General features: G+C 40.1%; 1 protein-coding gene across 2 annotated transcripts in view; it reads right to left on the bottom strand.

The window, feature by feature from the left end:
- Positions 1 to 288: 288 nt before the first annotated feature.
- TEX2 (testis expressed 2) overlaps positions 289 to 15,102 on the bottom strand; it is a 35,371-nt gene continuing 20,557 nt past the window's right edge. For both annotated transcript variants that reach the window (XM_010136393.1, XM_010136401.1), the window contains 7 exons: positions 14,490 to 14,639; positions 13,008 to 13,107; positions 8,593 to 8,725; positions 4,402 to 4,524; positions 2,265 to 2,474; positions 1,915 to 2,035; positions 289 to 1,058 (listed from right to left, as the gene is read on the bottom strand). In XM_010136393.1, the coding sequence (XP_010134695.1) occupies positions 936 to 1,058; positions 1,915 to 2,035; positions 2,265 to 2,474; positions 4,402 to 4,524; positions 8,593 to 8,725; positions 13,008 to 13,107; positions 14,490 to 14,639 (960 nt within the window). In that variant the 3' untranslated portion in view covers positions 289 to 935. The remainder of the gene's footprint in view (positions 1,059 to 1,914; positions 2,036 to 2,264; positions 2,475 to 4,401; positions 4,525 to 8,592; positions 8,726 to 13,007; positions 13,108 to 14,489; positions 14,640 to 15,102) is intronic.

The raw sequence follows: 15,102 nt of genomic DNA on the forward strand, positions 1-15,102 counted from the left end.
GACAAACCCTCCTCGAAGAAAAAACTTGGTGTGGTTCCTTGTGGCAAGAGGCTCTACACGGCAGGTAACTAAGTACTTCTGGTAATGTGCAGTATTGATGTTTTATGTGTGTGCTCATGTCTTCATAAACATTCAGAATTAATCATGAACCAAGGTGATTGTACCTCACTATAAGGCGGCTTGCTATGGTTTGGTCTCATGGCTTTACCAACTTTTTTCTCCTCATTTACAAAGATCTGACAGTCCCCCCTTCACTGATAGTTGTGTGTTTTATGGCTACTTGCTTCCCAAAAAAAGCACAAGTTCTGTATGAAAGAAAGTAATATGTATAGACCACACTGAATCACAATATTACTTATACATCCAATTTACATTCTTTTATCCTGAAAGCATTTCATATTTCGTTTGCTTGACACAAGCTATTGACTGCAGAAGTGAAAGAACATAAAACAGTTCATTCCACACCTCCACCTGCCTGAGAAAGAAAAATATTCTTCCAGTTTTATAAATTCATTCCTTATGTAGGATTTTTTTCCATTTGGCACGCAGTTCCTTTGCTGCCAAACAACTTTTCAATGCTTTAACGCACGTTAACATAGCATGAAAACAAGCTGAACAAAAGGTGTGTCAACCAGCTCCTCAATCTATTACAGTTAGGTTCCTCCTCCCTCCCCCAAAGAACAGGTCACCTTAGCCTCCGAGTTAAAATCCTGATGGCAGCCAGTACAAAAATAAATCAACTGCTTCATGGAATGAAACTTCATGTAGCTGAAGTACACAGGAACAACAACCAGGCAAGTGAGCACAAAGGTATGGTTATAGGCAGTCCTGGGGAGGGGGGGAGTGGCACGAGTTAAGGATGAGAACTACAGCACAGTTTATAAAACCATGTGAATAACTTTCATAATACTGTAAACTGCAAGAGTCTTCACATGTCATGGCTGATCAGGAGCCTCCGTGATCAGATCTTTCGAAGGGCATGTGGAGGAGCGGGGATCCATGGCTGAATGCATTAAAGGAATATAAACATCATCCATGTTTGGCATGACAAAGATTTTCTGTGGAAAAGATGCAAATAAATCAAGTTACATTTCATATGCCACTTGAAACCGTAGTTTCCTGATGTGTTTCATTAAATATGCCACAAATTTTCAGGTAAAAGTGCTTGAGTTCAGCGTTAGTTGAGTCAATGCCCTACTGACGCCCTACGGTGCCCATGAACTCAAAAGCCTTCTAGCTGTGTTGCGGCTGTAGATGAAGCCCAGGAAGATGAAGATCTCTGCATTTTCCATTAAACTGAAGTAGCGCTACAGGGAACATGCCAACTTTTCTTAACCCTGCCGCTTTCTCAGCTCTCACCCATGTATTTTCAAAACTGCACTTACAATGAAATAAGTGGGTTTGACTTGTGGTTGATTGTACAGGTTGGGGTCCGGAACGAATCTGGTCAGTAAACTGTTTTCCTATCCTGTAAGTATTTCTAAATTTGAAGGTTTTTTCCTATTTTGCACTACGGTCAATGTGAATTTTTAAAAATTACTTTAAAGGGAGTAGTAACAAGACATCTTACTGCCTCATATGTCCTTTATTTCAGACAACAGTTTGGCCTTCTAAGAACACCTAGGATTGTGCAAGTACTACAAATTCTGACAAGGTACCTATTTCAAAGAAATGGCATCTTCAGCTCTAAAATTATTCTGACAAGTGTTAAAACAGATTTCCATTGAGGTCTACACATGGTCTTGAGACCATCCCAGAAGCCAGTTTCAGCAGAGTTCTTAACACCCTTTCCACTGAACAGGACCAGTGGAGGCTACTGACAAGTCTGGAATGAAATAGGGAACATGCAAAAAATAACCCCCCCCACTCCTCTAATAGACCAAAACTATCATAATGAAATTAAAAGAAACACACCTGAAACTCTTGTTCTAGTTTCTTCTCTATCCAGTCAGTTACGTGAACCAGAGTCACTTCTCTCTCACCAAGTTTAGGTCGAGCTTTTAACTCCAGGTAGGGAGGTCTTCGAAAGCCGTACCTTGGGAGAGTACCCAGAGCAGGTTCAATTATAAACACTCCAAAGCAGTACGGACGTAAACATTAACTGTCAATGTTCTCTTAATAGAAGTTCCCACCTCATTTACAACTAGTTGGTATCACACCTCCCAGAAGCCATTTCAGCTACACTTTACCTTTTGTCTTAGTTACAATCTCTTTGAGAGCCCACACCTGAAACACTGCCCAGGTCTGCAGAAGGTTCCTCTTACCATATTCTGTCAGTAGGTGGAGGTGGAATGTTAATTACTAGCATTCCTCTGCACTCTTGTACTTCAACTGTTAGCAGCAACGGAGTATTGGAGACCTCTTCAATCTTCTTCTTAATAAACTCTGTCTCTGTTGCTTTCTGAAAGTATTTTGACTTGGTAATTTTATCCACAATTCTCATGATCTTACTTGTCCGATGTCCTCCGACATACCTTTAGATAGAGAAGAGAAAGAGTACATCAAGGTAATTTTCTTTAAATTATTGTTTGCTAAGACACCCATGGATTTCCTATTAAATCATGAGACGTTTTGATATAAAAATTCTTCACAGCAGCTGTACACAGTCAGCTACAAGTGTCTGGCAGAAATTCTGTCTAGTCTGAACACTTCTTCCCAGATGGCATTAGAAATGCCACTTTTTTTTTTAAATTGCAAATACACTTGCATCATTTGTGCCAGCAAACTGGCATGAGAAGTGACAACCAGTCTATTACCATTCTAATAAAACTGTCAGGACCCAGATGCACTGAGACATACGCACCTATCACCACAGCAGACCCAACCATCATGTCTAATCTACCTAACAGTGTGTGTCGAACAATGAGGCTTTCATTTTAAAGCTATTGGAGCATTTACAGCAAGTATAAAGGTGGTGAAAAACAAGAAGAAGGCAATTTTGTTGGTGGATGGAATAATACTCCGAAGTAGTTAACTACGCCTGCAAAAACTTTTCCTGGCAACAGTCTCAGGAGACAACCCGAGCTTTTCAAACTCGGATTTTTTTTAAGGACTGACCGTGTCTTTTCTCACACTTATCCTATTTCAGAAACAGACATGCTAAGAATAGCACGTTTGGTATTTTCACACACTGTATTTCACCTAACTGCAGCTCTTGATGTTACGTAGCAGAGACAACCTTGCTAAAGAAATGTTCCTATCCTGCAAAAAATTAATGTTTACCCAGCCTTTTTCCTGACCTTTTTCCTTAGCATGAGATAAGACAACAAACTCCTCAGCTGACATTAGAGGGGTGAGTTAACTTGAACATTTGGATTTTAGACTAGCTGTAACTTTACCCATCAGTTTCTACAGTGATGGTAATGTGGCGTTTTGGAAGTTGTAAGGAAATTATTTCAGTGTTTTACTTAAAAATTCTTTGTTCTTCTTTGTCCTTTAAAGTTCTTTATATGATCTACATATTTTTCAAAGATATAAAATGCATCTATTGAAATAATACCAACAACTAATCACACAGTTTTCAAAATTTTAAAAGTAAAGCACCAAGAAAACTCCCTTGAACGTTTTTGATATGTCATGGAGCCTTTCGGTACATTCACTGTAAAAATCACTGAGATTTTTTCAGAGATAGGAAACAATATGATCGTCTGAGACATTTTAGTGTTACTACAGATTTCTCATTTCATGGCATAATTTCAATCAGGTGTAAAAAGCAAAATTCAGAACAGCAGCCAAAACAAGGAATGATGTGGCATAACTGACGTTAGAGAATTTTTTTCAGCATGCTTGCACAGCATCAGAGGGCAGTATTGCACAGCCCAGACCCTCCAAGTCCTTCAAGGGAAAAACCAAAACAAAACACAAAACCCTGAGCAAGAAAGCTAGGCTTGAATAACAATGGTTTTCTTAAAAAGAAGAAAAAAAAAAAAGAAATACGGGGTCAGCAGGATCAGAATTGGTGTAACACTGTAACAGTGCGTTCCAAGCTCACACACAAATTCCTGTCTTTGGCTCTGCTACCAGGAAAGACAGGCTGTGGAAGGTCCCCACAGGCTCTCCGGCACAAAGCCTTGGTGCTCTCTGTAATGTAGAGTGAGGAAATTAGGAGGTGTCAAACGGAGCACTGCACAGGTCGCTGCAGCGGTGCTGCGTGGCCAGCAATGCTCCAGCACGGTACAACACTCAGCAGAGCAGTGCCTTTCAGTTTGCAGTACAGCGTACTGCTGCTCTTTGCTCTAGAAATGGTTGAGCTGTTGTTTAGTTAATCATCGGGATACACTCACACTCTGACATCACACGTGACAAGGAGCATTACGGGACAGAACCAAGCCATCAGTTGTACCAAGTCGGGAAATGGGGCGGGGGAGGAAAGGATTAACAAATACTATGCAGACAGCTCACCCTTCTGCTCCTGGAGGCACCTGCTTCTCTCCTGCCAGTTCAGGAGCATCATCCTCTTCTGAAGACCCAGCGCTGGAGGATTCCTCATCACTGTCTGCAAGACAATACGCCCTTGGCCTGAAACTGAAACAATGCAATTTTCAGGTCAAATGTAATATTCTTAAATAGCTATTCATCGTGTACAGCTTCGGCTGACATTACACGTCTTTCTGTTGGACACTCTGAAATGTCACCTCTTCTTTTTTATAAACTCTCTCTAAAAGAACAAAACTAAAAGCACTCTGAAACCAGTCTGAAGGAACTAGCTTTGAAACTGAAAATTTGGGTTCTCCAGTGGAATGTAATCCTGCAAAAAAGAGGATGGCAGGGGAACAGCTATTCTACATATTCAGATCAAATGCAGAGATTATTCGAAATACCTCTGAAAGCATCTCTCATGGAAAGCCATAAGCAGCAACAAAGTTGAGCAATAGGTAGGTTTATTTGTTTATTTTAAAAACTCTAACAAAGATATACTTTTAAATTGAAAGGTAAAACCGTGATTCTGTCTTGTACTAAAGGCAAACGTAAGATTCCAACTTAAAATGACATTGTCTACCAACTGAATCCCAGAATCCCTGTTCACTGAGGTGCTAACATACGTACCTTATCTTCACAACAGACACTTCTGATCTTCACAGCACTTTTAACCCAAGCCAATAAATTCCATTCTGTCTACTTGCACACACACACAATTTTTGCAACATAGACATGTCTGCAGCAATGGTAACACATGCAAAGCTCAAGAGAATCAATCTTTGACATCTGCCTCCAAATGGAAATGCCCAGTGCTCACACTGGCAGAGCCAAGTTGTCTCAAACTGATTCACCTTATCGTAGCCACAGATAGTCAAAGATGGAATAAGGCAAAGAATGTCATGGGGAGAAGAGAGGGGGGGAGGGGAAGTGATAAAATCAAACAAGTGCTGCTCTTAGCGTACAAAGTATCACACAGTAGTAACTAATCCCTAGACTTCAGCTATGGAAGAATTTATCTACACAATCACAGAAAAAATTTCAAATCTTTTAAACAGATTAAAATTAGGGCAGGATACAGTGAATACACTTCGGTATTCACAGATCTCTGCTGAATGCAAGAGCTTGAAATAGTTACACAACACAAGCTTCAAAAGCACATGGGTTTAGCCCTGGAGACTTTACCCAGGACTATAATATTCTACATCTTATAGCTGCATTTTCTTTCCTTTTTTGTGTGTATTCTTGGAAATTTGTTTGGAGCATTTAATAACCTCACACAGGGCATGGACTGAGGCTACTGTCTGCTATTCTGTACACAGAACAAACTTAGCTGCTGTATGAAGTCCTAACGCAAAAGGACAGCTCAAGTGCACCGCACTCCTTCCTGACCACCTGTTTAGAACAGGAGCAGTAATCCCATGACCTCCCTTTACTACCAGGTTATGGAACTGGAATTGTAAACCTCTTCTTACCCAGAGGTGCATTTTGTACCTGCAGAGGAGTGAAACAGCACACCAAACTAACCCACCTCCCTGAGGACTTAGAGGGGGTGGTGGATGGTTCACGTCACTGGCCCAAATAGCACTGCTGGAGCTCTTTCTCAGAAAGAAGTTCACATTTTTAGGTCAGATTCAAACTACACATTTCCTGCCTGGGTGTGACCTCATTTTACTGAGCTGTGCACACCACACCACCCAGTTCAAAGCACAGCCAGCGCATTTTCAAACCTCTTAAAGATGTCACCATCTCACAAGAAGGTGTTTTCCTTGCCTAGGTGATGGGGCCCTTTGAAGCGCCTCCACAAGCATGCACTGACTGCTAAGACCTCAAGATTTCCTCGCATTAAACAAAGCAACAATAAATAAGCTTGAGGGAAATTTCAGGGGATTTCTGCACACAATGGACCATTTAAATGACACAAACATTGGCAGAAAAACACTTTGGAGCTACAGTATTGTTCCTGAGCAGATTGCACAATATTTTATGAATTGTCATTTGTTGGTTGTTTTTACAGGGTACACCATCGCAAAAATGACTGATGGGGTAAGAGAGTGCGGTTACCTCGGGTTAGCCTGCCAGCATTTGCCTACCTCCAGTATGGCACAACCTGTATTCATTTTATAACACTGCCAATTACGAAAGCTGCATTTTCCTGAGAGAGCATGCAACTAGCATTATCAAACTGAGAAGGGTTCACTTCACTTCTGTGTCAAACAGGAACGCAGCAGCAACAACAGAATGGACTGCAACATTGAACCGTTTGTCTCGCTTTACACTGACAACATCCAAGGACAGTTAAAACTCAGTGTGTTCCCCATCCTCCTCTTTCTGGATGAGTAGATGCCTTCCTGACACGAGTCTGTGGTTCCTGCACCTCAAGAGGCAGTTTGTTCTAGGTTCCTGAGGAATAGAACCGAGCAGAAGCAACCAACATGCATCACAAAACGACTGGGGATGCAAGCACTCGCAGAATGGTTTGATTTGTCACAGCAATTGTCTACTGATAATTTTAAAAGCCAGTAAAATGAACTAACACAATGGAAAGCATAGATGAGAATCAAACTGTTCTATACTTCTCGGAGTCTTTAATTTTTTTATATTATCCATTGTATTTAAGGAAAAAAAAACCCCAGCCAATAAAACCTCATTCAAACTAGAACCCATTAGGCTGCTCTTTTGTAAAGCCGGCCCTGAACAGAACCTGGCCCTGAGCATGGAAACGTCACAGCCGCGTGCAGGGAGCAGCAGAGCTAACGGTTATACCTTCGAGTAATGGGTTGCTTAGCTACAGACATCTACACTTGCATTGCTGGGGGCCTACTGCTATGCTAGAATCAAGCTGTTTTTAAATATGAAATCAATGCTTTCACTAATTATTTCTGAGGCCATTCCTGCACTGGACAGATATAAAAATATACAAAGAAAATCCTGAAGGTACGGGGAAGAGAAGCAAGATTTTTGATTTATATAGTCATTTCCTCCTCTATCCCCCTTTTTTTGGTGGACAAGATTAAAGGGATTTTTCAAAAATCACACCTATTGAATATACTGATGTAAATTCAGAAATATTTATTTCAAACACTGACAGCAGAGAATCTAGGTCGAATTTAAATCCTCTGAATCTCTACCAGTGTATGAGATCATTCAGCCATTAGTTTTTTCGCATTTATTTTCCTGTCATGACTGCACTGAAATATAGCACTGCTGTAAGTACTACTTTAGGATATCTGAGAATAAATCTCAGAGCCACGACATGAGTATACAAAGCATCTAGTATCTTAATTTTGAAAGACCACACATTTTATTCATATCTAAACTAATGGTCAGATTTAGAGAATATTTTCTTGATTTGTTGGCAATGCTTGTGCACTACATCAGAGACCATCTACTGCTCAGGGACAACAGATTTCTTACGTACAAGGAGAACACAGCACAAAGAGGATCAACATTCCAGAGGTCACGGGATGGATATTTGGCTGGTGTCACCCACCAAGTTAATACAAATGGACAGACTGATGAAACTGAAACATCATAAAAATGAGAGGAAAAGCACAAACACAACTGAGGTAATTACAGAACGTGTGGTTTCTAATTAGTTCATCTACAAGGCATCACTTCGACATAGCAGGTAAATAGACATGGGGTATGAGGAAAACTGGAGTCTAAAGTAGGGGTGTGATTACACCCATGATGCAATAAAACTACTGAACTTCACCGAACAATTACAGCCTCTTTACCCTCCACAGCTGTTTAGTGTTACGTGGTTTACAGCTGTAGCCGTACCACGCTGTAGGAGCACGTTACACGTGTCTATCTCCGTATCTGCGCGTGTGTATCTCCAGTGTTCAAGTCTTACTGGCAAAATCTCAAACCAAGTATGAGACAAAACTAAATTTTAGTTGCAGAACAATTTAAAATCCTACTAAAATATATATATTTTAAAATTACTGCAGTACAAAAGCCTTTTATTAAGACAATTATCAATGATGAAATCAAACATTTAAGTTGCACCAAAAGGCCAAGTCCTACGCTCACATGTACGCAACACCCCACCCCACCCCCCTCCCCCGATTCCTTTCGAACTATGGCATAGCCAGAGCTGCATATACAGAAGGAAAATGTCCCTTTTCACTACGGAAGTGCTCGCTTCATTCTGCCGTTGTAATACCTTACCCTTCTTTGCCAATCTCTCCAACTTTAAGCGCTTCACCAAGCGGCTCTTTACCAAGTTTAGTCAAGTTCATCTTGGTCTCTAGCGTCATTAGAAAAGATCCATTGTAGGACATTTCCAAATCAATCCAGAGTCCTAAAATTAACAGCAACAACAAAAAAATTTAAGAAGTCACAATCACTTTAATGTCAAGCCAAAACTCATTTTAAAAAAGCCTACATACAGTTTTTCTAAAGAGAAAAACTACCTTTTTATCAACCAATTATGTCATTAATTCACAAATACTTGAAAGCTTATCAAAGCAAGTCTCCTGTTCACATTAAACTTATGGAACAAAGTTGAATGTTTAGATATAAATCAAAGCCACACTGAAAGCCAGATCAGCGAGTACAGCTAATGATCTAAAAAAAGAAAGTGTGATTACACTCACCTAAACTTCTTCAGAGATCTGAATCAAGATAAAGAAAGCAGAACACAATGAGGGATTCACTTCAAAACTGTTCGCAGTCCTGCTCCAAGCCAAACAGCAATGCAGACGCTCCTCTGTATTACTTACGCTGTCCCAGCAAAGCAAACTTTGCCACCGCAGAGCAATGCTGCTCGTCACATGTCACCACCTGCAGAACCTCTTTTGCTCTGACAATGGTGTATCGAAGAGGTATGAGAAGGTTTGCTCCATAACTCAGCTATAGGCTCACAGCAAAGGGGGTCATTACTTAGAACAATTCCAGATGGGAGTATTACGTTAAATCCTGTTGTCTGGGCAGACTATTCGCTTATTGCAATTGCCAAAAGAATTGTCTGGGGAATAATTACAAGATTAGGTGCTGCCTCCTAAGTGACACCCTGCAGTCCCATCAATTAAAAAAAGCTGTAGGGTATTTGTGATCCAGAGATTAGAAATCAGATGCTACTAAGAATAGATTATGCTTCTTCCTCTTCCAGACATTGCAGCTGCACCCACTACACCCTACCAGCACCTGGCACATCAACCACTAACACAGTCTGCTTTTACTTATTTGGAAGCAGCTAATGGTAACAACGCTTTGGGTTTGATTGATCTAGAAAAGACACGCTTTTTCAGTTTAAAAATTATTTTCTTTTCTGCAAAAACATATCAGAAGCATGGCATGGTCCCCAATCCCATCCACTTATATTAACAGGAATACACACAGCTCCCAAAGACCAGGTCGTGGACACACAATGAGATTACATGTTGGAAGCAGTACTGAAGGAAAGCTGCTGCTTTTCTAATCCAAATTATTCTTTTCCATCATACAGTTTTTCTAATGTTGTTCTAAAACAAAACACAAGAACTCAAACACAAGCTTATAGATTTTTCCTCTTTACAATAACAAAGCAGCAGAAACAAGAAAACAGCTAAACAGACCTTTTGGACAACCAATGACTCAGCACCCTTCAAATGTCAACGTTGACTTAGCAGTAGATCAAATTAAGCAAAGGATGCCGTTACAGAGAGGGGAAATTCCTTCTGGGCAGAAAACGATCACACACATTTTCCAGAGGGAAAAAGGGAGGTAGGGGAGGGAGAAAGGGGGAAGAATTGGGCAGATGGTACAATTTATTCTGAGTTAGCTAGTTCCCTAGCCTTGACAGAAGAACAGTAAAAACTACAGCGTCTGCTGTCACCCAAATAGGACTGTATTAACAGAAAAATGTTTTTTTCCTAATATTGTCTGTTAACAATTTTAGTTACTTAAGAGTCATGTAATAAAAATTATTTTCATCATAATCAAACACTGGTAAAAATGTATGGATGAAACAAAACGCACAATTAGTACAGCGTTTTAAAGCCTCACAGAGGGCTGCCTGCAGTGATGGATTGTCTCAAACACTTCCTAAAAGTGTTTGTTCTGGATACTGGCCTCAACTTTTAGGATTTTTTTTCCATCTTTGTTTTCTTCCATTTATGTCCTTATTCATGTCCTTTTAAGTACAACAGCAAAACAAGTTACTTCAGTAATTGTTCACTGCAAACTCTTAAAAACCTCAGATACTAAGAGTTCACATGTCATTCAACAATACGAAAGAATCTACAAGGATTATAAATTCTACCAAAAATACTTGCTTGTCACAGTTTAACTGAACAAGAAACTGAAGGAGTTAATTGTTCTCACTGCTGTTGACAGCAATGAACTGAAGCCAAGTATTCAGCAGTCTCCTAAATCCCATCTCATGACTTAGAACCAGTCTGCTTACAACTGAAGTTAGGAGAACCGAGAAAGGAATTTTAAAAATGTTTGAATCTAGGCAAAGGGAAGCATCTGACAAGAACCCCAGAGCATAAGTTCATAGCAAAAGAAAAGATTAAACCACTTGGCAAGCATCATGCGTGGGATGAATTTTAAATGTTTTCACTTTGTTTTCTGTAACTCAAAATAAATCTTCTGCCATGGTGAAGACACTTTGCTACTGGGAACACCAGAGGATGTCGTAAGTACTGTGGGGAACCTGTTGTCCCATGCACGAAGCATGGGACAAGCAGCAGCAATGTTCTAGTTCCCCAAATACTGATTGCCTATGAGTTTATTCCATCTATTCCATTTTTATTTCTCTTAAGACAGTTTTTGGTCCTTATGACAACAAAACAATTTGCTCTTTTCAAACCTGCTTTGTTTATAAAGCTCAGTGGAAAACATACTTTTGAGAAGTTAAGAGCAAAGTACCCCGTGTTTTAGAGACAAGGTTTTTCCCCAAGAAGCTGCAAATCTCAGGTGAGTTAAGGGCAAACAACAGCATTTGGATACAACAGGCAGCATTAGTTAACGTGTTATGAACATCCAAGAGAATTGTAGTAATTCCCCAAAGCCTGTTTTGTTCACGCTTTTACAAGGGAAAGGTTAGAGCTTACTGACCTTCTCATGCTTTTAGTCAGTGATTTGAGTGGCACAACATTTTTAATATTAGGGATAAAGTTTGTTTATTTATTTCCTCCTAAATTTCATGCATCTGGTATTCTTGCAAAGGTCTGCCGATAACTGCTCATCTGAGAGAAGAGCACTGTAGTAAGAGTGGCAGACAAATGAATCTTAACATCAAAACTACAGCTAAATAAACCTTTAGAAGACCAGGTCCAAGCTACATAGTATGAGCAGAGATGAACACTAAATTGCTCCTGCATAGGAACTGGCTCGTTATCTAACATTGTGCTCCACAAATTCCCCATCCTGGGGAACCACTGTTGCTTGACCTGTAAGAACAGCGAGCAGAACTAAGATCTTGAAGAGGCAAACCACCCAGTGAATAGGACCCCCTCTCAAACCCCCTGACTGCAGCACTACAATCTCCTCCAATCCGCACTGCGAGAGAGGACATAGCACTACACACCTGCTGTGTGTGTTCAATACCCTCATGCTCTGAAGAGATACTACATAAAGAAACATCAGACCTTAGAAACGCTGTGCACAGGGGAGCTAGTGAAGTCTGACCCCGTTGGGATTTTCAGCCATTCGTCTGTTCAAATTTCACTCTGCCTGTGTTTATTGTTTTTGCTGTTTTAAGTACTGAGATTTGTTGAAGTTTGAGTCATTGCTGGCCTGTAATTTAGAGCCTCTCCAGAGGCTCTTCACACTCTCAACAAGTATTGTAAATTCATTAAATTCCTACCATCTCATCACCGGTTTATTGGGTTTAGTACAATCTAGAAATGATTTTGATATCTTCGTCTAAGAGTTGAAAGAGCAGTTTAAAACAAAAACAAGTTGTTTGCCATGCAATCCACAGCTGCTTCGCGGCAGGTCCTCCAAGGACGTATTTCCCTTTAGACCAATTAGAAACTTCTCCACCTTGAGCTAAACAATACTTCAAACCAGGCACATCACTTCTGCAGCCCAGTAAAACAATATGATAATTAAAGGAGTCAGTGAAGTCAGAGTAGACAAATTAAGAAACCCTTAATAAACTATTAAAAATTGCTTTGGTATGATGCTGTATTTTGAAGTTTCTTTCCAGAGCAAACTGTATTCTTGTTTTCTGAGTTATTACAACTGTGTTTTCTGAACCACAGTTTTCAGAACACAGCAACTTCTCTCAAAGAGAGCTGAACCTACTTTCTGCTATGGTACAGAGGCAGATCTGTCTTGAGGAGATGTGCATTGCTCTCAGGATTCCAGAGTATGAGTATCAGACACAGGTCTGCATCTCTGTTGTATGCAAATTCTAGTTTAGTTCAGTAATTATTTCCAATGGAAAGACACGATCTATTTCCCTATCTATAGAACAATGTTTATATCAAGTCTGATGCTACTACTATTGGAGACAGAGACAACTCAGGATCTCCTCAGAACAGATGTACCTTCCTCTGATTAAAACGCAGGACAAACAGATTAAAACTCCGTTCTCCACAGGTATGAAGGCATGAACCTAGCAGAACCGGAGATGGAAGCATCTATTTTACCTCTGTGATCAATAGAAGGTTTGTAGGCTTGAAGTATCTTCGGCACTGCTATTCCCATATCAAGCTCAGTTAAAGTTAGCTCATTCATGAAGTACGGCAGCTAAAAGAACAGAATGCAATCCATGTTATGGAGCTAAACATCACTGTTTCCTGAGAGAAGAAAGGTCATTACACCTAAGTAATGGATCAGGCTGAAAAGCCACCAGTGAAGAACGCAAATACAATTAGACAAATTTTCTCCAGTTCTAGGATTTTGAGTTGTCAGTTTCAAAATAATATTTTACGGAGAGATTCAGCATCTGAACTTGGAATGTTTCTAAAACTGAAGGTCAGTTGCTGACCTTAAACCTTCAGCATGCTTTCTAATCAAAGCATGTGAAGAGAGAGCTCAAGAATGAAGTATGTCCTGCTTTACTGAGAACAAAAATCAAAGGCTTCTTTGGCTTTTAAATTCAGTCATGTATTTTATAGCTGCAGTTATATCAACATCTCAGCTATTTTTATCCTTGGCAAATTCTTTCGTAGCACATTAGCTTTTAAATATGCATTATAATTTCAGTATGGTAAAGGCACAGAACCACAAAGATTTGGGTATCTATTTACTGCAAGTACTTCTAATTGATAGATACTCTGTCTCAGTGCTTTAATCTATCAAAGATACATCCATCCCCCACTCCCAGTCTTTTCCACTTAAACTGTTTCCAGTTAGATGTTTGGGTACCCTGCTGTCACAACTGTGGAAACAGTCAGGGCAGAATTAAGTACTGCTTATTTCCCAAAGCACAAGCAACCCTATCCCACAGCTGGTGCTGGCAGCTAAATTTCAGAGCTTTTGTCAGCAACACTACATCTTCCTTTGCCTTTAGGAGGAGGGAAACTCCTCCCCAAACAGCAGCAGCTAAAGAGGCCTGTGATTAATTGCTGCTGTTCAGAAGTTACAGAATGCAAAGGGAAGACCCAGAAATCATTCAAAAGCACCACTCCTCCCTTCATCCGCTGAGCTTATGCGACTGATGCACAATTATGCCCTACTGCCCCACACGCAGCTCTCTCCCTGACTATTACTCCCACTGACATCTCCTGCAAGTAGCCTATGTCTGAAGCTAACAAACACATTCGAATTGTGGTTCCTTGATCTCCTCCAGCATAACAGCAATCTACTAGTTCCCAAAGCAGATTTCATCATTTATAAGCAGTCCTATTTATCCCTGAAGTAAATGCAATAATACTTCTACTTTTTACATAAAAAATTTTCACAAATAGTAAATGGAGCTGTGGTTCATTTGAAACTGAATCAACGGAGTTAACAACTTGAGATCCTACTGTGAAACGGACAGCAGTGCTGGACTGGAACTCTGTATCACATTTATTTACTTGTCTTTTACATACAAGTGTGAAATAAGTGTTTCTTGCACAGTTTTAAAACTCAAGACCATGTGTTGGTTTTCCTCCATAAGTAGTGCAAGTCTCCAGATAAGGTACCTTTATTTTGCTAAGTTTCATTTGGATCTTCTTTGATACTAGATCAGACCAATACTTTTCTCCTAAAAAATCCCAAAATATTCTTCCAAGCAAAGCATTCACCCAGGCCTCCTGTTCTTCTTCTTCAGCTTCCACATGGGCATCTGGTAACTGAAAACAGAAAGCAGGTTGTTCAACTCTAAAAATTCTATAAACTAAGGTCAGAAAAGGCCTGGATGACACTGGGCAGTTCAGTGTTACAGCCAGGGTTAGCTGAGAACGCTAAAAGCGCATCACGGATAGCAGCTTTACAACCTCATCAGCTGGCCTGACATGAGCTTGTTTGTCATCATCCTGACACATAACAGAGTGAATGAGACCACAGATTCACCTCTGGCAACGAAATAAGAAAGTTGTATGTAATTTAACCCCTGTCAGAAAGAGCAGATAAGCCCAGAGCAGGCAGACATAGAAATGTGTCTGTCGTAGATACACTCTCTCTTCCCAACAGGATCTAGAAGAACAGGTACTCTACTCTTGTTTTATCAAAAAATAGGAAAGCAAGACCTAATCTTACATCCTTAAATGCAGTTCAGAAACACCACAAATAGATGATAAATGCAGTATAGGGAAA

The sequence above is a fragment of the Buceros rhinoceros genome, unplaced genomic scaffold (genome assembly GCF_000710305.1).
Source record: "Buceros rhinoceros silvestris isolate BGI_N320 unplaced genomic scaffold, ASM71030v1 scaffold6320, whole genome shotgun sequence".
NCBI lineage: Eukaryota > Metazoa > Chordata > Aves > Bucerotiformes > Bucerotidae > Buceros > Buceros rhinoceros.